At 46.4% G+C, this 24,344-nt stretch overlaps 1 protein-coding gene across 1 annotated transcript in view; it reads left to right on the top strand.

Moving 5' to 3' along the window:
* The window catches only part of LOC126543514 (gastric triacylglycerol lipase-like), a 34,409-nt gene extending 28,927 nt beyond the window's left edge, over positions 1–5,482 (top strand). Inside the window, exons 6-7 of the mRNA XM_072284715.1 lie at positions 3,065–3,133; positions 4,771–5,482. Of these exons, the coding sequence (XP_072140816.1) occupies positions 3,065–3,133; positions 4,771–5,022 (321 nt within the window). The 3' untranslated portion in view covers positions 5,023–5,482. The remainder of the gene's footprint in view (positions 1–3,064; positions 3,134–4,770) is intronic.
* The last annotated feature ends 18,862 nt before the right edge of the window (positions 5,483–24,344 follow it).

The raw sequence follows: 24,344 nt of genomic DNA, 5'->3' as shown, positions 1-24,344 counted from the left end.
CTTGTGGTGAAATGCGATGGCCGAGCAAATCCAGAGCTTCAACTCCGAAAAGACATTTCTGAGGCTTTAGGACCAGGCCGTGTTCATTCAGTCGCTCATATAGAAGGCGAAGGTGTTCTTTGTGTGCTTCGTCTGTGCGATTTGCAACGAGGATGTCGTCAAGGTAGACAAAAATGAACGGGAGTCAGCGTGTAAGCTCGTCCATGAACCTCTAAGAAGGTTGCGCCGCATTCTTCAAACCGTAAGGCAGACTGACAAACTCAAATAGGCCAAATGGAGTAGTAATTGCTGTTTTCGGAGCGTCGCAGTGTTCGAAAGGAATTTGGTGGTATGCGCTCATCAAATCGATCTTGCTGGATATCTTGATTCCTGCGAGAAGGGCGCCGAAGTCTTGTATGTGGGGAAGGGGATATTGATCGGGAGTAATGACAGCATTCAAAGCTCGGTAATCACGAAAAGGTCACCATTCGCCAGTGTCCTGCGCTGAAACCAGATGGAGACGTGAAGACCAACTGCTGGAGGGAGGACAAATAACGCTGAGCTGAAGCATGCGTTCGGGCTCACAATGGGCGACTTCTAACCTCTGTCTAGCGATCTTCGTGGCCGGGCGACGACAGGTGAGCCGGTGCTGGTGATATGGTGCGTCGCCTTGTGTTTCACGGGCAGCGCATTGTTTCGGGGCTTCGTGAGTTGCGGGTACTCAGCAACTATCTTGTCGTATGTTGAGACTGGCCGAAACGTAGGAACACCAAACAAGGTGAGGTTGGACTGCAGGCCAAGTACATCGAGGCATGTGACCTTTTTCTTTAGGCGCCGATCGTGGGCACTCACACCTAGGTTGAAACGGCTGAGGAAGTCCGCTCCCAATATGGCAAAGCTTACGTCGGCGATCACAAATATCCATGAGTTGAAGCGCTGGAGTCCGATGCCTAGCTTTATTAACCGGAGCCATGACACTTTTGTTCACTGCGTGGACCGTGGGTGTGGACTTGCCGCGTTGGCGAGCTGCGGCCGTAGCGGAAACGATAGACCGCTCGGCTGGGGTGTCGATGAGGAGGCGGGTGCGGGTGATGCGGTCGACTACGAGGAATAGGCGGCTTGCTCGAGGGCCGATCTCGCATGGCGCCGTTAGTGACTGGCCGGTGCGTTTCCCGTCCACTAACAGGGATGAGTGCAGCGACCTGCTTGTTCGCGAAAGCAATGGTGGTACCAGCGCAACTGCCGCGGCGAGTCTCTAGGTGCACTGCGAGACTCTGAAGCCGAATGGTTGCACCAAAGTTGGTCGTCAGTGTTGCCGCCAGTCGTCAGCTTCTCCAGAGCACTGGTAAAACCTATTTATGGTAAAGCCTATGGTAAAGTCCACTATTCCCTCCAGGCGAGTCGGTCGCCTGGCTCTGGGAATCTCGCAGCTGTGATAGGTATCTGTGCCGAAGACGAGCAGTCGCATGTGCGGTCAGTGAGTGCAGCTAGCCGATCGAGACTTATCTCGTCACAACCCACCAGTACCATGCCTGTGGACTGCGGGAGGCGCTGCAAGAACAGCTCGCGCAAAATTGGAAGCTGGCTCTCGTTAGCGGAGTGCTCACCCAGTAACTGACGCAACCGATGCAGCAGTTGTGACGTTCGTTAGTCGGCGAGTTCATCGGCAGGGAGCTGTTGGAGCCTACTTTGTTGTGATGGCTCGAGGCGCTGCACGACCGTGCGTTTCAGGTCGTCGTTTGCGGTGGCCGAAGGCATACCTGCCAGCAAGTCTTCTATGGCATCGGTGGTTTCGGAAGGTAGCGCGGCGACGACGTCTCGGTAGTTTGCTGTGTGAACTGATGCGCCGGGGTTGAAAACAGGCCTGCACTTGCATAAACCAAACCTGTTAATTCTTGTGCCAAAGTTGGGAAGCTGAAGCTCTGCGGCGGTGACAGGAGACGTAGCCGTGGCGTCGTCTCTGTCAGCAGCAGTACGAAGAGCGTCATCGATGGCTAGTGTACGAAAATAACGTAAATATCCAAAGTCACCTCTTGTTGGGAGTTCGGTTTATTGGAGGCGAGGATTCCCCGTTTTGATAGGTCGGGAACGGAGAGTCGACTGGCTTTATTCAAAAGTAAATGCAGGTTTGCCGAGTGGCAGTTGTGGAGTCCCACTCGGGTAGCCGCTTCGCTTCCAAGAGCAGGCGGCAATGACCCCCACGGAGACAAGCTGGATTTCAGGAGCAAGGGGCAATGACCCCCACGATAGGGGCAACGAAGTGACGGACAGTCGCACCACTGTCAAAGTGGCAAATGTTCGCCAAAAAATGCTTCGCATTTAAAACAGCGTCACAATGACAACGTTTACCGTCGTCGGCTCAGTATGAATGGTTATTTCTTTTCCTGTGATTTAAGATACTCCAACGATGCACTTTAAGGCGTGTATTAATACACCGACCAGCTTGCCCTATGTAACTTTGGCCACATGTTGAAGGCAACAAGTACGCTACAGCTGTTTTGGATTTAACGAACTTTAAAGTTTCGTCCAAAGTAAATACAGGTTTACTTTCTGTTGTGTCACTGTTTCTTTTACACAGATTTAGAGAGTCCTCGTTGCTTGCTAAGGGCGCTGAAATCAACATTGACCCCAAACCGGCTTGCAACATTCTTTAGTTCATGAAAAAAAAACGACTGACGTAAGGCACGACTGCGAGCGCTTTCGCTCTGTGCCTTCTCTCCTTCTTCTTGAAGAGGATAAGATTGATGAATGCTTAACCTCACAGCTTTCTGTTCTTCTGATTAGAGCTGTTAGTACGCACAGAAAAGGCTTGAGACAGAGACCGTGCGTTCATCTGGTAAAAATCAAAAGGAACCTACCAGCAAATTTTCTTAAATTTAGGCCATTTGTTTCAAAGCAGTATAGTTGTTATTGAGAGTGAACCAAATCCAGAAGTAGAAACAAAGGAACGGCAAGAAGGTTAACCAGAACATGTCGGTCTGCCACTCTAATATAACAAATCACTCAAGGGAGCCATTCGAATGCGCCGAATTATTTTTTCTTTATCTTTCCCACCTTCCAAATGTTCCAACGCTTTTCGTTTCAGGTGCACAGATCCAAAAGATTCGCCATGTATGACTATGGAATGATACAAAATTTGCAAGAGTATGGACAGGTGACGTAATATTTCTTTTCTGTTCCGCTCTTTCTTCAATGCTGCTTGCATACCGTTCAATGTGTAGACGTGAACAAACCTTCATTCTCCTACGAAGGACGACCATTCGACACGACCATTCGCTTTCTTTGCTTCGCAAGGCAGCACTGGTATGGCGAATAAAATTTGAGAGAGACGTATCCCATTTAACCTCCTTGATGTAACAGTAGTTAGTTGCAGAAGAACCGAGTTACGGGAAAATAATATACAAAATAATAAAAAAGGAATGTAGGGCATACGGCAGCCATTGCCAAGTCATGGCGGGCAGCTTACCGTCGTCCTTAGAGAGAAAAATCTGAACTCACCGCATGCTACCGGTACTAAAATATGGAAAAGAAACTTCAAGGTCAGCAAAGAAGCTACCGAATAAGTTGAGGAGCGCGAAACGATCGGCGAACCTAGCCTAACTAGAAATCAAACGCCTGCTATCGACGTTCTAGTTAGAATTAAGAAAAAGAAATGAAGTAGAGCAGGCCATGTAATCGCGTAGGGACGATAATCGGTGGTCTCTTCGAATGTGAGAAAAGGGTGTCAAGAGAAAGCGCATTCGAGGACAGCTGACAACTATGTGGTGTGATGAAGTCGGGTCCACTGGTGCGGAATGCTTGTAATTAAAGTTCGCGGGAGGGGCCTTCGTCCTGCAATGGACGTGACGTAGGCGGAGGATGATGATGATGTAACAATGCAGTTTTGTACAGGTGAGCCTCACGACACTTGTAACCACGAACAGCAGCAGTGTCAAAAGGTTTAAAAAAATTGAGTTTTCTATATTTAAAGCGTTGGGGATGTTAGCGGAGACTATTCCCTGCGTCGCTTGCTGTCAGCATTATCACGCATCGCTGCTTTCAGGACACAGGGCCGTTTCAAAGCGGTGCTATCAGTGTTCGGGCTTCCTCGCACACTCGCGCATGTGTTTACTCGTACAGGTGATCACGTGCTTGAGCCCGGTCATCCTCTAAACAAGTGTGGTACTGGCCACCATGCGTCAGCCGCAGCATCGTCAAAAGCTTCGGTTGAAACGTTGTGTAGAAAGACGGATACTGAAACTTCTTTCCTTAGTCGTATTACTCGTGTTGTGAATAGTAAAACCTGCAACACATGTAAGGCGCAATGTCAGTGAATTATCAGTATCTTTCACAGCGTAGCATAGCGTCTGCGTTTTGTAAAGGTCGTCAACGCTTTCTGAAGTACTTGTACAAACGCATTTACCAGAGTCAACATGTGTATTCCTCGGCTACTGCTATCACATCTCGCTCGCTCTCAAATACTAAGAAACTTCGAAGTTTTTTCGTAAAATGCAACAATGTATGAACGAACGTAGTAGTCCTTCGATTTTGTTCGGGTGTTTTATTCCCGTAGAACTTTAAAGAATCTTCACCAAACTTCTATGTTGCTAGGCTCAGTGTTTAAGAGCGCAACGCAATGCTTCAATCATTTGTACACCACACAAAACAACGTGAAAAATCATCAGGCTTTTCTTTCGTTTCTTAGCTCTCAAGTGTGCTATTTCTCTCCCAATTGACTTCAATTTTAAATTGACTGCGAGTATGCCATTATACTGTTAACGACTTCACGTTATACTTTGCCATTTACCACAGATGGTGCCTCCCGACTATCCCGTGGAACAGATTAGAGTTCCCGTGGCGCTGTTCTCGTCAGAGGGCGACACAGTAGCCGACCCAGATGACGTTGCTGCCCTCGCTGAGGCACTTGATCCAACGCTGCTCTTCCACCACATTGTGCCTCCAAAAGACTTCCGCCATATGGACTTCGTGCTGGGCCATCGATGCACAGATATCCTTCACGAAAAAATGCTTGGCACCATCGACGGAAATATTCCAACAAGATAACGGAGAGTTTTTGCTGAACGTTTGCCGTCCGCTCCGCTCACACCAGCATACGCTAGTAATTTTGAGAACAGCTGCTTAGCGGGAACGCCATTTCACTCGCGCACAACGCTGATGCCGGCAGCGTAACGATGTTCGCCTCCTTCGCTTCGCTTACGAAGGCGATTGAGCGGAGCGTGAGAGCGCGGCTACTTGGTTTCTCGGTCATTCTGCAGCCGACCAGATAGAGCGTCGCTCGCTAAGACACACTTATCAAATGCGAAATCTACGCAGTTCCCTGCAGTGACTCAGCGTGGGAAATCTGAACGGAGCGGAGAGCAAGCGGCACTAAAACTCTCTAATAACGGAAACGACGTCGTCGTCTTCGCACAGAGTTCACATTTCGCCGAAAACTTTGTGATGCATAATGTCATGAGCTTTAAAAATGCTTAGAGGTGAAAATAAAGTCCAGCAGTTTTGCAAATATACGTCTGAGCTTTCTGTAATTTGCGGCTGCCGTAAAGTAGAACGCTGTCTAGTTGGTCTTGTTGCATAACTTTAAATCGGCAGAAAAAATTACAATAACAAACTTGCAGCTGCTTATTTTTCTTTCGTTTATGGTGCCGAATTCTCCGACATGGGTGTACGAGGTGAAGATGCGCTATATAAAATGCATTTCTTAAAAGTGAGAGTCAACCGATCGGAGTTAAAAGTGCCGGCGTAGTGATACCAGCTAATATACGCCATAGCTCACACCTTCATATGTAACGCACAAATTTATTTGAAATCTATACTGTAATACGCACGCTCCTGATTATGACAACTGGACAAACTATACAGTGAGGACCACGAGTTATTATGAATAATGTAAAATACGCGTCCAACTCACCTGCAATAATTTGTGTAGGTAACTTACCAGTGCAACTGCTAAGCTTTAGTGGGAGTATACATAGAATGTCAGGTAAAAGAATTAGTCCTTGAGAAATAGTATAAATGGTTCCAGTCGGTATGAGCCACTGTTGCACCTTGGGGCAGCGTTTAGGCCAGGAATCCCCCAGGCATTGATAGGGTTAAGTACGTCATGGAGTAGGAGCGAAAGAGAAAGGTTTATTTACATATTAGTCAGATTTTACTCAGAGCTCTCTCGGTCACACCCGAGAGTCACTTTTTAAGCAGTTCTTTTTCCCTATTTCCCTACAGAAGGGAATTTGATGACCTTGTGGCGGCCAATCAGAGAGGCTATACTTTTCACAGAACTCCGCCTCTTATGTCCAACCTTCGAAGCAAGGACGAGGCAATCTGCAAATAGGGGTTCACGCTCCTTCCCCGAGAGTCGTCGGCAACTGTTCCTTGCTCACCGTGACGGACAGGGGACTGGCCTTCGCGGTCGTTACCGCTTCCACGGAGGGCGGCGGTTGTGAGCTTTTTTGTTTGCCCGTCACAGTCGGGCCTCATTGCCGTCTAGGCGGACGCTGATGAAGGGGCTGCCAGGTGAAGCACCCAAGGAATGCGCATTACCAATTCAGGTCGCAACACCACTAACACAGGATACCAAGCAACTAACCAACGAACCAGAAAAACATCTTGTTGGCTACGTTAGGCTGGGGAAAGGGTATAAGAATAAAAAAATGAGAGAGACGGAAAGTTTCGGTGAATTTGTGCACGTTCACCGACGGCAACACGAAGTCAAAGGCGTTCACATGAGCCAGTCACCCTCGAGAAGCCCTGAAGTGTCCTCAGCGCCTTGTGGGCCGGCGAGCGATGGTCGAGTAGCGCAGCGTCCTCATAGACAGCTGCCGATTTTCATGCCGTCGCATTGTGTTGGGGATCCAGCATCTGTCTTTATTACAGAAATCTAGAGCAGTAGCACTCTTCCCTCTTCCGCAGGTACAGGCATCGCAGGTCACACAGTCAGTCATTTCGATTGGTGAAGGCCACACCTAACATGGATAATTGCACAAGCTTGCATGCATAGCCGCACAAGCCACGTGAGCTGGCAGAGGGCTCGCTGGCTCGAGCCCTCTCGGAATTTTTCAGGATGGGAGCAGAGCTCCCCTTTTCCTGGCAATGCCAATCCTTGCACTTTCCTCCCACGGCTCTCTCGACCTTGATTTTTCATTGCCAGACCACTATCACCCACATTTGAAGTTTCTTTTAAGTTATTCCTAACCTTTCGCTTCTTAATATTTTTTTTTGTTTCAGTTGAGTAAATACTTGTTACTGTTTTCGGGCTAGACGGGCACCGCTCTTTAATAAATAATATTGATACAAGGATTACGCGTACGTCAAGGGAAATAATGTGTATTTATACAATATATACAGTGGGATAAAGCAGCCAAGCTGACTGCGAAATCGTGCACCGCTTCTTGACTACCTCGCCTTGGCACCCAAAACACCGTTGTGGCGTTCATGGGCAAGCGTCACGTAACATCACTCCCCGACAGACTGAACGCCGTCACGGCGGCTGCTAAGTTTGCTGTGCACTGACGGAGTGATAAGACTTTATCCACCACACATGCACTATGTCACTCGGAAGTGAAGTAGGAGATGACGTTCGAGGATAGAGCAGCGCGATCACCTATAGTGGACGACGTTGACCTTGCGAACAACCTCGTAGAGCCTGGTGCAGCGGTTGAGGACCTCCTCGCACAGGCCTTGAGGGCAACAGGACTCCAGGAAGATAGTCGCCGTCGCGGTACCGTTTGTCGTAGCGTTCTTTCTGAGACACTTGCGAAGCACATAGCCGCGCATGAGGGACCTGATTTGGGCTCGCGCAACGGCGTCGCGGCCGTATGTGGTGGAAGAGCAAGGAGCTGAAGGTAGCAGTGTGTCGAATAGCAACGTCGGTTGGCAACCATACGAAGCAAAGAATGGTGAATAGCCGGCAGTGTCGTGACGGGACAAACTGTATGCAACTGTGACGTAAGGTACGCTGGTATTCCAATCGCGGTGATTGAAAGCAACATACATGAACAGCACATGTCCGTCAGTGTTCTGTTGAACGGCTCGGTAAGGCAGTTCGTTTGTGGATGGCACGCAGTCGCCAGCTGACGCGTTGTGGAGCAACTGCGAAGAATATATTCGACAACTTTGAATAGGAGGAAGCGGCCGCGATCCTTAAAAAGCTGACGCGGAGCACCGTGACGAAGGATGACGTCGTTAAGCGTAATGTAGGCGACATCTGCAGCGCAGCTACTTGCATGGCGCGCGTGATGGCAAATCTGGCGCGTAGTCAGTCGCGACGGCAGTCCACTTATTGCCGGAGTCGGATGTAGGAAAACGCCCCAGTAGATCAAGGTCAACACGATCGAAGGGCTCTGGTTGCATAATCTGGTTGAAGCTGCCTAGCACGTGCAAGAGAAAGACGTTTGCGATGCTGACAGCGATCACAGGCGGCGACGTAGGGGCGCACGGAAGGACAGGTCGAAAAGAGCTGCCGCCGCACGCGGTCGCCGGTGCGGAAGACGTCGAGATGCACAGCTGTTCGTGCGTCATGAAGATACAGGCTATTATACACGCTCTTATACACGTTATCAGCTAGGTTTATTTCCCTGTGTCTTGAAATAATTCTACGTCACACTGGGTTCACATTTTGTGAAAACAAAGCATCTTGTTAAATGCAATGTGTAGTGAAACTTCGGGGCTTCTGGCTTGATTACGAGTTTTGCAAATAAATGCTTAAGCTCTTTTCTTGCGTTATATGGCGCTCGCAGGCGGTTCTTCCGATGTCTTCGGTGAATTGAGTTACTTTGTTTATATTCTATGAAAATAAGGGGAATGTTATGTATTATGTGTAGGCGAAGTGCGAAGTTGATAACATGCCAGACACATCTGCAACATTCGGCGCTCCGAGATCTCGTGCCAAGAGTGCCTTTACCAGGACAGGCTACGTGTTAATTGCTTTAGTTGTGACCCTTTCTAGAATAAGACACAAAAGTTGCTGCATCAGGTCTTTGTCAGCCAGGGTGAGAGAAAAGCCGCAGTTTCACCCAAAAGGCGAAGCATCGATTGCGATAGCAAATCTCAATAAGAACAAAAGGAAGTAAGCCTAGTAGTTCCGGCCGTACAAACCTGTAAACATTTGCTTACTAAATAAATTAAGAAACGCGCGCACAAGGCAAACATGAACACATCACCATCGATAACCGCTCTCGTGAGGAAGCGCGGCAGCAGCAGCGAGCGAAGTCACATTCGTGCTGCATATGGCTTCAACGCAAGCTCAACGGCGAGAGCACAGCGCACACGAAGCTATGAGCCGTCGGCGCGTCTAGACTGACCATCGTAGATCGCTTCTAAGATAGAGCCGCGCCACACGCAGTTGCCGCCAGAGTAGAACGCCGCCCCTCCTCGCTCCTCTCCCCCCGGTGCCTTGCGCGCGAGGGGAGATGGCGCGCAATCTCCCCGATTTCCTCTCTTGCGCGCGCGCTAGAATGAGCCACCATTGTCGGCTCGCGATGTTATCGCCCTTGTATATTATACAGAACATCACGGCGCCTGGAGTTTTCATTTAATTGCTGTCGCAATAAAACGTCATGGCAAGGAATGCTTTGCGATTTACTCCAGTCGTCAGAAACGATTACTAATACTCAAGCAGGCAGGGCTGATAGCGTCGTCTTGGTTGGCGGCATAAATATCCTAGAAGACGTTACAGAAGTACTGCAGATCAAGATTTGGCACCGCACCTAACGTTCGAGCGCAAAATCACCTGGCAATCAATTAGGCAATAGCAAATAAAGTCGCCCCAGCATCTACTGAAAGCAATTCTCTTCTGCCGGGTGTTGGTGGCCTTGTGAAGTCAGGGTGCCCATGCCTGTCCATACGGGAAAATGTGGCGATGGGGCAAGTTGTTTCCCACTTCCGTGAAAATGGTTTGCACCTGCTTCAGGCTGACAATGAAGGTGGAATTGTCCCCCCTGCCACTCAAGATTTCAAAGAGAAAATGGAACAAACAATTCACAAGAATGTCAGGGAAGTCTATGTAAAGTGAACGCGGATTCGAGAGCTTGTGTAAGGACTTTGATTTTGCTCAAGTAGCTAGCAGTATAAGCAAATATTTTATAAGTGCGTTTCAAGTATTTCCTTAAGGAATAACTCACAAGGAGAACGTACCCTGCCGTTCTATTATGAGTGAGAAGAGCTGGTGGCAATACTGCGCTGGTCAATTTCGGTTAAACATTAAAAACTGAAAGTCGCAGATCATTTCAGTATAAGTAAATCGGATGAATTACCTCATTTTTTAGAAAGAAAAACCAGCTGTTGAAATATTTCAAAGCTGGATGTGCCTTTCTCACGGCGCCAAGGCGCATGCGCCCTGCCCTAGCGGATTAGTCGCGAAACGTTTTGGAAGGGACGTGAGCGCGGCCGCGCGGCCTGAAATCGGGGTAATGTACCTCACAAAAAAAGAAAAGCGCCCGGACTCGCACTGCAGCAAACACCCGCGCCGTGTACCACGTTGTAACTCCACTGGTAAGTCGATGTACGTCAGCGCTTTGCTGAAAACGTGCGTTGCGTAAGACTGCAACTCCACTTTGAAACAGAAAGTGGCCGGGGCTTCGCCTGGGCAGCACCATGAACCACGTAGTTGCCACCTTGCATTGATGGCTAGCAAATTATCGAAAAGCCTCTGCTTTACACTTGGGCGACACTTCAAAAACATCACGTTGCTGACGAAGTGCTCTTGCAGCGTCGTCCCTCTCTTGCTGGTGGTGGCACCACATGCTTGACTTCACGTACGACGTGGGAACACTGAGTCGACACGAGACCAACGAGACCGACAAGACGCTGACGCCAACGGCTGGCCAACTATTCAGCACAGTGTGTCGCTGAGACCATTTTATCATAACAGGCCGACAATGACGCAATCGATGGGCACGAGTTGTCGTAGCGCGACGGGCTTTCTTGTCGACGGCAGCGATAAAATCAATGTGCGGATCATGATCGTTCGACCGAACCCCACTTGATCGGCCGTCAAACCGATAACGCGATAGCCACTGCCCATTCGCTTGTATTTATAGTTATCCGCGCCTTAAATGTCGAAACATGACTTCAATATAGAAATGCACTATAGTTTAGGTCCTCTCAAGCTGTGCAAATAAAGTTTGAGCTAATATTTATCCTGGTTAGTGAAGGTTGGGGCTAGGCCTGGCCTCGTCGAGTTCCTGCACCCGCTACCGGTGGGCCTGAAGTTAAAAATAAGCCGTTAGGCAGAAGGAAACCGTTTTTATAGTCCAGTTGTGACCCGACAACGATTTTTAATCAACTACTCTTTACGCAGAAGCTGCTGGAAATGGGTGCCCACAACACGGTGGAAGAGCTGGTGGAAGCACACCTATCCCACCAGAGAGTAAGGCTGAGCCGGACAGAGCACGGTCGGGCCGTCCTACGCAAGATAGGATGGCAAATTGAACAGCAACCGACAACGGAGCCACTCCCCACAACGTGGAGAGACATTATTAAGACCAAGCCTCTCCCCCGGAACATGCAGCCGGGGAGGAACGACGAGAGACGCTCTGCGCGGGCCAAGGCAATGGCTCGACAGCTGGAAAAGGACCCAGAGGTTCTCTACGCGGACGCCTCGCTTCCCAAGCACGGAACCAGAGCAACGGCGGTCGTCACCACCATCGATAAACTGGTCACAGGCGCGTCGATACGGACGACGAATATAGCCGAAGCAGAAGAAGTGGCCGTGGCCCTCGCACTCGCACAACCGGGAGTGAGGACCGTGGTCACAGACTCCCAGACCGCCTACGCAAGCTACCGCAAGGGGAACATCTCTCCCGCGGCACTAGCGATCCTCACCAAATGCAAATCACCGGGACGGGCCGTTGAGCTCGTGTGGGTCCCGGCTCACTCGCAAGTGGAAGGCAACGCACTCGCCGACCACTATGCCCGAGAACTGTCAATCCGGGCCGAGGACGAGCCAGAGCTACCGCACCCCGTGACAAGCTACAAAGAAATCACGCAAATGTACAGAAGCGGCAGATGTAGGCTTCCCCGGCCGCATCCGCAACTCAGCCGACAGCAGCAAACGATCTTGCGACGCACGCAAGCGGGGTCGCTAGCGCATCCCGTGCTCTTGCACAAGATGTTCCCAACAGAGCATGACACTTTATGCCCTTCTTGCAGACGGTCAAAAGGCACTCTAGCACACATCATTGCAGAGTGCACTAAGCTCAAGAACCCCCCACCATCCCTACCCCCCACCCTCCCCAGACCCAACCCCCCCCCCCCCCCCCCCCCGAGCGATGGGAGACCTTGTTGTCCAGCCCCGACCTACCGACCCAGCTCGCGCTGGCGGCTAAGGGCCAGGAACTCCTGGACGCATATGGGACCTGAGAATAAGGTTCCACCCCATCTGGTGCCAGCGCGCACCAACCGTCACTAAGCGCTCAGTTCAAAAGTTGATTCTCTCTCTCTCTCACCCGGCACGTGCACACTTGGCAACTCCAGAATCAACTACTTGAGCTTGCAACCCTGTCCAAGTAAACAAAGATAGGGACGACGTCCTAGTTCACGGCGGTTATTTCGCTTCGTTCTGTGGTCACGTTTCTTTTTTGTGACAATAAATCGAGGTGTTTCGTGGTATTTTAACGACAAAATCGCGGAAATAGTTACACTGTGCGTGCAAACGTGCCGCCTGCCCAGCGAGCCGCATCACATTTTTTTTTTTTTTCATAGCATTCGAAGCGAGCTAAAGGTTTAAAAAAGGAAGTGTTTGTGCGCAGTGGACCTCGGAAAGGTGCAAGCATTCGTTCGCAGGCTTGCTGTACTGCTAGAGGTGGGATACTCGACTGTTTTCAGTCTTCATAGGCAACTCCACACAGCGAGTCGTGTTGCAGTATATCACATATTGACCCTTTTCGCGGCGAACCCGTGGGCGCTGCCATGTTTGATCACGTGGTGACGCGCCCATTGCTTGCCTCAACTGCCTCCGTTGCCTCATTGTTTACAATGGATTTGTATGACGCCGATGCAGCTTAGCAAACCTCTGTTTCGAAAGATATCATAGACGGTGACTGGGCGGAGAAGAAGTTTTGACCACAGCTTCAGAGCAGACGCAAAAGAGGTTTCTGAGCTCATCAAGCTGTGTCCAAACGGCGCGAGCAGCATATATGGTGCTTGTTATAAAAGCGGGGCTAAAATATGTATTCCAAGCTATTCAAAACTTTTCGCTCATGAATTGAATCAGGATTAGTGTGTACTGATCTTCGTTCTTTATTTGGCAAATATATTGAAGCCGCGGCTTGTCCCTTTTCCGACTAAGTAAGAAGAAAATAATGAAGGAAGTAAGGAAGAAGAACAAGAGGTGGAAGGCAGAGAGGTTAAGCAGATTAAGTGTCCGGTTGGCTATCTTGCACAGAGGAATGGGGTAAGGGCAGAAAAGATAACAAAACAAGAGAAAATGAAAGCAAAAGTAACGCGTCAGATCGCACATTCTATAGTTTTTAAGAGTCCTGTTTCTTCTAAAAAGCACATGTAGCGCTTTTAAAGCAGTTCGTGCCGACGTCGGCTGGAACCAGGGTCCAAGAATTCTGACTTCCGTAAGGGGACGGTTGTCATTCATCTTAAGCGTAAAGTTCGTGGGTGCAAAGAGATGACAGCGCCCCTTCTAAGTGATTGTCGTCGTTTCAGTGCACTAAGATCTCACCACCACGCTGACTCTGTAAAGTTCCTCGGTGCCGTCACCATTTCCTGCTTAATCGCTCGCGGGTGTGCTCCCTTCCGATAGATTTGTTCTTGCTGCGCACAAGGCTTGAAGCATAGCCATTTTGTAGATTATAATACCTTGCAGCAAAGATGTATTATCGCTAGTAACTCGCTTTCTTTTGTGGACCGTCACGAAATATTCATCATCGACCATTCATGAGCTATCGCTGTAGTCCATTTATTGTGGGTATATATTGAGCATATATTCAAGTGTGCTCCAATTCGCTTATTCTTGACACGTTGGGCGATAGAGTGGGCGTAAGTTTCCTTGCCGGTGGGGCAGATCTGTATAGATACCGTGCGCGAAACTTACTATGACAGGAAGCGGCGCTGCTACGTTAGTATTAGTTTAACGAGCGGTACTCACTTTTCCGGGGCTTCCGGGACGTTCCGTGGCTGAAGCCCTTTCTTTGAAGGCGGATGAGCAAATTTATGTATCCCCGAGGAAAGCCGTGCACCTAACGTGCCGGTAACACGCACGCACATTTGCAGCAGCGGTTCGCAAACTTAGCCACCCAGATTCATTCGATTCCTTAATATATGTCAGTCACTTTTCTTGCAGCCAACTACTGCACACATCTTCAGCCCACGGGATTCAAACCCTACATGATTGGAGCACAGTGCGTTATGGCGAAAACTAAATTGCACTTCCGACACATAGAAGCAAGGTAGAAGCGGTATACTGTTTTCGTATTCGTGCGCTGTTGCTGAGGCCACATGCGGCGTGCCGCCGAAAGCGCCACCTCGTTTCTCTAGAACAAACTGCTCCGCGAAAATGGTCCATAGTATCTCACAATATATTGGCAGTAAGGCCTGCCGTACTTTTAGAAGCTATACACAGATATTTTGCACTGATAGAACGAGGCTAAAAACTGTAAAGTTTTCTGGTCAATGAGTGTTGGCATAAAAACAAATGAGAGTTCCGCTTGTAAGTGGCGATGCGTCCCCTTTTTGTAGTTGCCTAATACGTGTGATAAGGTTGTCTGCGTCCAATGACTGGCGCTTGTTCGTGCTTTCAGAACACAGTGTCCGAAGGAACACTGTTATTGGGAACACAGCAGACACCTGCCGCCTGTGAAAATTCTCAAACCCCGTGAAACGTAAAAAGTGAATGACAACCAATCGCACCGAGCTGACTTTTTTCCAAGAGGTTTCCAAAATTTAACGAGGGTTTTCGTTTGGCAAAGTTACTTGTATTAGTGTAAATGCATGACATGGAAACAAATTAAACCACTCATAATTGAATTTAGCTGCGTGCACAGTGTTGGAAGACACGGCACTGTGCGCAGGCCGAATGCTCCAAAGCTGGATCGAGCGTTGCACTTGCTTCTAAATTTGTTGCGAGCATGCAAACTGGCAACTCACCACGTTGAATGTGAAAACAGCACCTTCTGCTTGTACCGTTAAACTAAAGCTTGCTATGAAAACAATATGTCGCCTCGCGGCATAACAAGTATTAGGATCAACTCCATAACTTTTGAGGCAGTTCACATTCCTGCTACCGTGCCTGCAGACAAAAGTACATTTGCGAGAATATTCCTGCTGCTTAAAGCATTAGTACCACAATGCTGACGCAGAAATCTATAAACGAACAAAAACAACATGAAGCGTAAGCGTGCATCACTATAATTTATTAAAGCGCCTGCCTGAACAAAGTGAACTATGCGATTTGAAATGTGAGCAAGATATTTAAAATAAGCAAAAATAATCTCAGTGCCCTTCCACTCTGTGAAGAAGGATTACAAGCGAAGCTGTGTGTGTGGGCCCCTCCTTAATGGCGAATTGTACCTCTGTCGCGGGTCGGCCCGGCATTGCACTATCTTCGGGATCGGTCCACGTATGGGGAGCGCTTAACGCCTTCTTCACCTCCGTCGCAAATTGGCCCGGCATTGCACTATCTTCGGGATCGGCCCGCGTATGGGGAGTGCTTAGCGCTTGCTTCACCTCCGCCGCGGGTCGGTCCGGCATTGCACTATCTTCGGTATCGGCCCGCGTATGGGGAGTGCTTAGCGCTTGCTTCATCTCCGCTTGTTTACATGCTAGATGTCTTCGAGCCTGTGAACAGTTAGGGTGAATTTGTATCTGCGACCACTCAAGGACAGCAAGTATTGTAACTTCCAGTACCTGTGAATCAGTTTGGTTTTGTGCTGAAGCAAGTGTCTTGTAACTGTTTTTGTATCTGTGAACTCTCCAGTAATGTTCGTTTCTGCAACTGCTTAAGCGATCCTTTAATAATTTTATTAATGCACAGTGTATCTATCAAACCTCTAGTAATATTACTCTGTGCCACAACTGGAGCAGGCCCGCAGAAAGTAAGGAGTAGGTTCCTTCATGGCTAAGATACCTAGCTTTGCAGCATATATTGCATATATGTGCCTGCGACCGCTGAAGTGAGTTAGCCTGCAGTAGGCCTCCTATTAACTTCCTTTGTACCCCCCATATTGCAGAGGGCTTTTAAAATTATTTTACTGGCCGAAGTGCATCTGCAAAAGATTAGCTCAACTGAAGTGGTCTCGTCACTACACGAAAGTGTCAATGTTTGCTCTGGTGACCTTTACCAGAAGTTTTTACGGATGCAGAGCGCATTTGCTCTATAAGTTGATGATCATACAGTATATGACCACTGTAGTATCAAGTAACTTTGTTAATGCCTAATGTATTTATGACATCTTTACCATAACTTGTGTTAGTGCGTAACGACTAAATATGACCTAGATAAAGGCTCTGGTAACTTAAAGTGGCGAACAGATCTGAACAGTTGAACAAATTTTGCCATCATGTGCTTGCGACCACGAAACTGAGCCCACAGCAAGCCTCATGGTTGTATTTAATGTATTAGCTTACCGTAGCATGGAATTATGTGCACAATGCTTAGCTGCACTGCAGCTTTCTTTAGCATGCTTTGAGATGCGGTGGGCTGTATTCCTGGCCTGTCTCCTGGTACTCAAGCTTTTACATGACAAAATGTTTGGTCACCTTTTGGACCGCTGGGATGGATCTTCAAGAGCCATGCAGTTCCTTTTCACCATTGCCCCACAGGCCAACACAAAACCATGCCAAGCTTTGTTAATGGTATTTAAAATGCAGCAAACCTGCTGCACTGCTAGGGCATACTATGAGGAACGTCCATATTATGTTAATTTATAATCAGTATGCATGTCCTGCGGATATCCGAAATCTACTACCAAATGTCCCATAAATGTCCGTTGGACGATAGGTAATACAAAATGTCTCAGAAGCGTCCTACATCCTGACAAAAATGTCCTTAGGACGTACTCTGGATTATGCAATGAGAATAATCTATTTTTAGACATCTCTTCGACGTTCAAATATCCCATTATGACGTTCGTGGGACGTTTCTATGAACTTCAATTCGCGTGCACGGGACGATCCCATGGCCATCCAAGAATGATCCACAGGCTCCTTACATATGTCTTAGGGACGTTAGAATGTCTAGCTTTGGATTTCTGCTGGACATCTGCAAGACGTTGGTGGTCCAGTGGGTTTAACAGCGTAGTGTTCTTCAACTGTACCGGCGCCACAAGGGCCATGGTTAACTGGAACGTTACGGGACCTCTTCGGCTCAAGAAGGTATACCTCTGCTCGTCGGCGTTCTCTATGTCATGGGTTCCCAAAACGAACTCAAATCTCTGAGTGTATACCTCCCAGCTCCTCCGGCCAAGATAAATCGAATGGCTGGATGTAGCATTCCGTGGCAGCGCCCATCAGACTTTCCGGTGGGGGCGTTGTCCTTTTTCTTCAGTTGATGCCGATGGTGGATCTGCGATGATGAACTCCTGGTGATAGCATCTCGTTATCTAGGTGTTGATCTCGCCCTCTTCACCAGTGTTGCATCGCGGAAGCGATGTGTCAGTGTGTCAGCTGAAGAAGGCACAGCCGCTTGCTGCGGCTGCTCTTTATTCGCTTTTGTGACGTCATAGTCAGAAACAAGAAAATTTCCCAACATCATAAAACTACAGTCATGGCATACAAACGGCTGTAGCATGCAAACATAACAGTCCTGTTTGTCTCCCCTCAAAGCCACTATAGTAGTGGTCGGTGGTGGCAACTGATACATCCAGTGCATACAATAATTCGGAACATATTCTAGGTAATTTCTGAAACATGGAAGACTAGTCTACCACAGCCGGTAACAAAAGTGTTGTACATATTTTTGTGTCTGAGAACAATTTCTACGCATGTGGATTGTTCTCATGTTTGATCCTAGCTGTACTTAAGACCACAGTGTGCCACACGGCTCTGTTTTTGCCCTCTTGCTGTTAAGCACTCATCCTGCATAGAGGCTACAAGACATTATTAAAACTGAGTTCTTGACCTATGCTGATGATATGACAATCTGATCAATGTATGGAAGTCTTGATACGCAACGCAAACAGCTGCAAAAAACTCTATGCACTCAATGATTATGTAGAGACTGATGGTCCTCAACTATCTATAAAAAAGTCCTGCTGCATTCATTTTGCTAACAATCAGGACGAGGAAAATTAAGGAACTGACCTTAATTTATTCGAAACTCACTTTGAGCTACGAATCAACCCGTATGTCACGCTAAAAATGAAAGGGTTACGTTCCTTAGCCTTGAAATACATCATTCGGATTCAGGGCCGAACTGCCCTAAGCCGATCTCGAAGTCATCGACCTTCACTGTGCACTTAGTATGCAGAATTGAGCCACGTGCTGCTTTAGCTCTCACGGAAGGGACTCACCAACAATACCTTGATTTGGGCGAGTTGGTTCATCTTGACAGTTTTCATAAAAACGCGCTAAAAACGAAGACGAAGTCGAAGGAACACATACACCAGTGCCTGTCCTGTCGTATGTGTTCCTTCGTCTTCGTTTTTAGTGCTTTTTTATGAGGACTCACCAACTCGCATGTTTTGCAATTTGAACATGTGCCACCTATCAAGTAAGTTGTATCATCGACTGAGTGCTCAGCAGTGGGCTAGACTTGATGTCACCATACGAGAAGTGAAGGCGGTAATGATACTTAATCGCTTCTTATCTCAATCCAGATAGTTAAATTGCATGCCCAGCTTAACATAATTATGGAACTTGACATTCTGTGTAATCATGTTAGACATCTACGATAACAGATCTCTCCACTGGTCGCAGCTCTCTCTTCTCATTTCTGCAGAGACCCCCATAAACAAAACATGTTTTACCTCCTGTTGTTTGGCGCTGTGCTTGTACTAGAACTAATTCAGCAATAAACTTTCGCAGAAGTAACCAAGCAACGATCCCTTAAACGAGAGATCAGTCTCTAGAGGACACTGTGTGATTTACACAGACTATAATGTTCAGAGCAACGGAGGATTGGTCGCTGTCATCATCCCATTTACAGTATTAATTATTTTTCATGTTTCCTCACACACCTGTCTCTTTTACACAAGGAAAATCCTTATTGCAAAACTGAGAGACACCAATCATAAAGGCTATGAGATCCTGCCGCACTAAATCATGTAGGAAAGTTGGTGTATATAATAGAAGACATTGAAAAGAAGAAAAATTGAGACATGGTAGGCTGATGTTAACTTACGGGCTCTGTTTTATTGTAAGGAAATTCTAGGTTCAGATGTGATGTCTTTGTGATGAGAAACGAAAAGGCAAGAATGACATGTGCTATGGAGTGTGCTTTATCAGAAAGTAGAGGCTGCAATGGTACCTGTGTGAGTAAACCAGTGTGTTCCCTGAACAGTGAAGCTATTTTAGTATACAAATGGTGTCTTGAGGCTATTTCTTTCGCTTCCATTATTGGCGAAAGGTATCTCGCTTTCCTAAAACAAATTTCGTAGGCAAGTGCTGCATTCTATCCTCAATTCTAATAAAAGGATTGAGGGTATAATGCAAGTAAAAATTAACAAATTCCTTATTAAACAGGTCAAACAACAAAAGTTTCTGGGAATACATTTTAGTGAAGAATTGTCGTGGAATACGCATGTAAATTCCCTTTGCGGTGAATCATCAAAAAACATCGGTGTAATCTATAGAATTGCACACCTGATCCCTCTATGGCTGAAAATATAACTGTATGATGCACTTATTTATGGAAAGCTTTGCTACGGGATATTGGTCTGGGTTACAACCACCAGAACAAATTACACGGAATTGATTACGTTAGAAAAAAGAGTTATTCGCTTATATGCAAATTACTATGGCTGTTTTTCAGATCTAAGAACCGGTCCACTATTACAAAAATATGATATGCTGCGTGCGGACAGGATATATTATATGCAAATTTTTCTAGAATTCCGAAAGAGAAACCCAAGCGCACAATGAAGTGAACGTAACCTCTCCACGATAAATGTGTCTGCCATGAATTACATAATTTTTATTTTCAGGATTCACATGATATGATCCCATTTATTATTTTTTCGCGTTTTGTATTAACATAAATATGTTTGCATCCACGTCCTGTTGCCAGTTTATTATTATTTTTGGCACGCAATTAGGATGTTTCTTTTTTGTTTTCTGCGCATGTTGTTGCTCTATATCGCTCTATAAATTCGCTGGCGTTTATTTCGTGTATAATTGTCCAACTTTGGCACACCATAAGAATTTGAAATGCTTAGTTGTACTTAGCCGTTGCCGCTCACTGTTCTATAAATTTGAAGAATCCAATGACCGTGGACATTGCTACCATGAAGTTTCACAGTAACCAACGCTGTTGTAACGTGCAAAATTGTGCATATGTGTGTGATCTGCTGTGAAACCTGTCGGTCACGGGGATTGAGACCTTGGTCAGGCTTTATGCATTTAGTCTCAGTCTACCCTCGTTTGAATGAACGAGACATAAAATTCAATTCAATTCAAACACTTGTAAGGTGCATATGGTATCTAAGGCAACGTGTAAAGGTGTATTTCGATAGTGCAGCCCTAGTAAAGCATTAGCCATCACTAACATCTATGCTGTGTACCGATATGGAAACAGTACATTTATACTTAGTCGTCTTTTGCAGCTAAGCATGCGGGAATGCAGATATTTTTTTTTTCTTTCTTTAAAAATCTTGGTCACAAACCTGTCTCATGTACTGATGTTTAAATTATGTCAGTGCCCATCCTGTCCACGCTACCTAACCTGAAAACTAAGGCATCAGCTCCATGTGCCAGGTAGCACGTGTGGTGCCTCAGCAGTAAAGAAGGGAAACTCAGGGCTGCCTTAGTCAACACCCAAAATCTCCTGCGTGTTCTTCTCGTAAACTACTCAAACCTTAGGTTATCTTCACATAGTTGTCCATATCTTTTGACTGACGACAATATTCCTTCTCCTTTACAGCATGGTTTCAGGAAAGGCTTTTAGGCTATAACACAACTAGTCCTGGAACTTCACAGCTTTGAAAAGTTAATTAATCAGGGTGATTATATCTGATTTTTAGTAGCACAAGGGCTGGGAATGACTAAAGTTTGCCATTATTGTTGCATGTATGATACGTACAATAAATAGAAACGAATTGCTATGAATAATAAATATTGCCTGTATAGTAGCCTAAAATTACTGGATGTATAGGAGCCCAAAAGTTATGCATTGCTAAAATTACAGCTTAAGCCTCCCATCGGAAGCGTTGCTGTGATTTAAGACTTAGAAAACACTATATCCAGCACGCCTGCATCATTGAAAAAAGACATAACAATTATGTTATTGAAAAATGGGTAGACTGCTGCCGAGAAAAATGGCTGTGTCCAAATGTATATGATGTCTGTAATAGAAAATTAAAGCGTTTTATGTTGTTGTATGTTGTTGTTGTAAGTGTATGTTGTTGTTGGACATTATAAAAACATGGAGGACAGGTAGTCCTCCTACACTTGTTGCTTGTTAATGGCTCACTGCTCATCCAAAGGTAAGAATGTGTACATGCCACCAGCTTTTTATTCTACACATTCCGAAGTCCAGCCGCCTGGCTTTCCTTTCCATTGGGATGAGGTTGTACTAAGCATAAAACGTAAAAAAAGAGCACAATTTGGTTTCTAAATAAAATGTATGCTGCTAACTAGACATAGTATACCTGATCCTGTTATCTTGTGGCGAGGTGTAAAACGAGAGTGCAGGAGCACCACCGTCTGTTCTCTTCGTCTGCATCGCCTTACCATTTCGCCAGTCACTGTTACTAATGTGGCTGTAACCCGATGCTCAATCACATACTTATGCTCTCCCTTCACTATAACGAATTAATGAGCGAAATAATTGAAGCATTTTGCATCAACAGATTACGAGACAAATGTACTAGCCAGGCTTTTTCTATGACCCTCGTGGCCGCTTGGAATGCGATTATTTAGATGTGTGTCCTAGAGTGAAATGATTGGTTCCTATTTACTTTTGTCCCTTTTTTGTTTTTACAGATCGGTTATACCATGCTGTCATTGTTTTGTTATCACTTGGCTTTGTGAATCTACTCTCGTGATTTATTTATGTATTGTTGCCTCGGGACACATAAATGTCTCCCTACAACAAATAAGCCGGCAGATCCCACTCCCTGTGGGAATCGATGTTATGCGAAGCGGTGTGCGGGGAGCCTACCAAGTTAACGAAACGGCCATGAAAGCACCAAGATGTAGACGGCTGTTTCATGACCTACATGTCACGCATGTCATGGCCTATCGTTTAATTATGTTCGTCATACACTCTTGTCATACGCCAATTTTGGTACATACGAAGTTAGCGAAACGACCATGAGAGCATCAAGACGTAGGCGGCTGTTTCATTACCTGCATGACACGAAAGTCATGACATTCATGTCAGGACCAATCATTCATGTTCGTCATACACTCTTGTCCTACTATGTCAATTTCGCTGACACGCATGTCATGACCTTTCATGTTTGTCATACACCCTTGTCATACTGTGCCAATTTCGGTACATACCCAGACTTAGGTGGCTGTTTCATGACACTCATGACATGCATGTCATGACCTATAATATATGTTCGTCATACACTCTTGCCATACTGTCATTTTCAATGACGCGCATGTCATGACTTTTCATTATTATACACTCTTGTCATACTATGTCAATTTTGGTACATACTAAGGCGTGGGTGGATGTTTTATGACCTACATGACACGCATGTCGTGACCTATCGTTTACGTTCGTCCCACACTCTTGTCACACTACGTCAATTTCAACGGCATGCATGTCACGACATTCATGTCATGACCTATCATTCATGTTTGCCATACACTCTCGTCATACTATGTCAATTTTTGTACACAGCAAGACGTAGATGGCTGTTTCATGACCTACATGACACGCGTGTCATGACATCATTTATGTTCGTCATACACTCTTGTGATACTATGCCAATTGTGGTACATACACCAAGTTAACGAGACGACCATGAGAGCACTAAGACGTAGGCGGCCAGATAGATATATACTGTCAAAGTGGCAAATGCTTGCCAAGAAATGCTTGGCATTTATAAAAAAAATTATCCCTTGCGAGTACAGAGCATGTTCTTCACCTTCCTTCTTTTGTTTGTGTTGCACCGCGTTGCCCTGCCATAGCTACGAATCTGTACCAACTTGCCCGCCTTTCAGTCATTCTGCCTTAAGTGCAATTCATAACTGACATTTGCAATCCCATGTATCTTACCAATAGCTTCTGATCATTCTGCATAAGAATAGCTTTAGGTACATGAAAGAAACAAGAGCTCCACTTTCAGGGACTCTATAAGTGATGGATGCTACTTTCTTATCCGTAATTGCCAGAGGTGGATCCTGGGCAGCCTCCATGGGGGTGGCGGCCTCATCAATATATGCATAAGAATAGCTTGCTTAGCATGCATGCTCCCACTATCATGGAGCTACACGGCACAGTTTACGTTTCACGACGTTGTAGGGCACCTAATCCGCGCAACTCCAAGCATCACTGGAATCAGTGCTCGTCATTACACTGATCCGTGTGATGCTTGTAGTTGCGTGAATTAGGTGCCCGATATAATAAAGTGCAGTATTTAAAAACCGGGAGAACAAGGGCTGTGAAAAGTAGTCTGCATACTTCGGTATTCATTCCCCTTGATGTTGGGAGTACGAATGCCAATTATACGCCTCGCTTTGGAGATGACTACGTTTATGTGGGAAAATACAGTTTGTCGTTAAGTGCGATACCCAGGAGTCGAATGAGCGTGCTCCTCTGGATTTCTCTTCCACCGTCGATTTTGCCACTGTCTGCTCGGACCAAGCTAATTTTTTTTTTATCCCAAAGATAGACTACACTGTATTCTAAAGGTTCCAAAGCAAGTTTCGATTACTTTTACTGCCCCGCAAGTGCCCATACCCGAATAAAAAGAAAAGAAAAAGAAATAACGGTTTTTAAATCCCTAACATACACTGACGTATTGGTGCCGATGTTCTGGCACAAAATCTAGATGTTTGACTTCAGCATTCTTTTAGGATCACGTCACTGCGAATTTAGCAAGAATAGTTTTCAAAAGGAAATATATACTTTGTTGAAATTGATATAAATGTAAACCCAGTAAAATAAAGGTTTCACGAAAAGCAAACCTCTGAAGGTTGCCTTGGGAATATTGTTCAATATACGCGGAGCCAATGCACATATTATACAGGATGTTTCAGCGTTCAGCCAACACTCAAAAATCTTATAGTTGCCTGCGGCAGATATCACAATT

The sequence above is a fragment of the Dermacentor andersoni genome, chromosome 10 (genome assembly GCF_023375885.2).
Source record: "Dermacentor andersoni chromosome 10, qqDerAnde1_hic_scaffold, whole genome shotgun sequence".
Classification (NCBI taxonomy): Eukaryota; Metazoa; Arthropoda; class Arachnida; order Ixodida; family Ixodidae; genus Dermacentor; species Dermacentor andersoni.
This window is presented reverse-complemented; position numbering and strand designations above follow the sequence as displayed.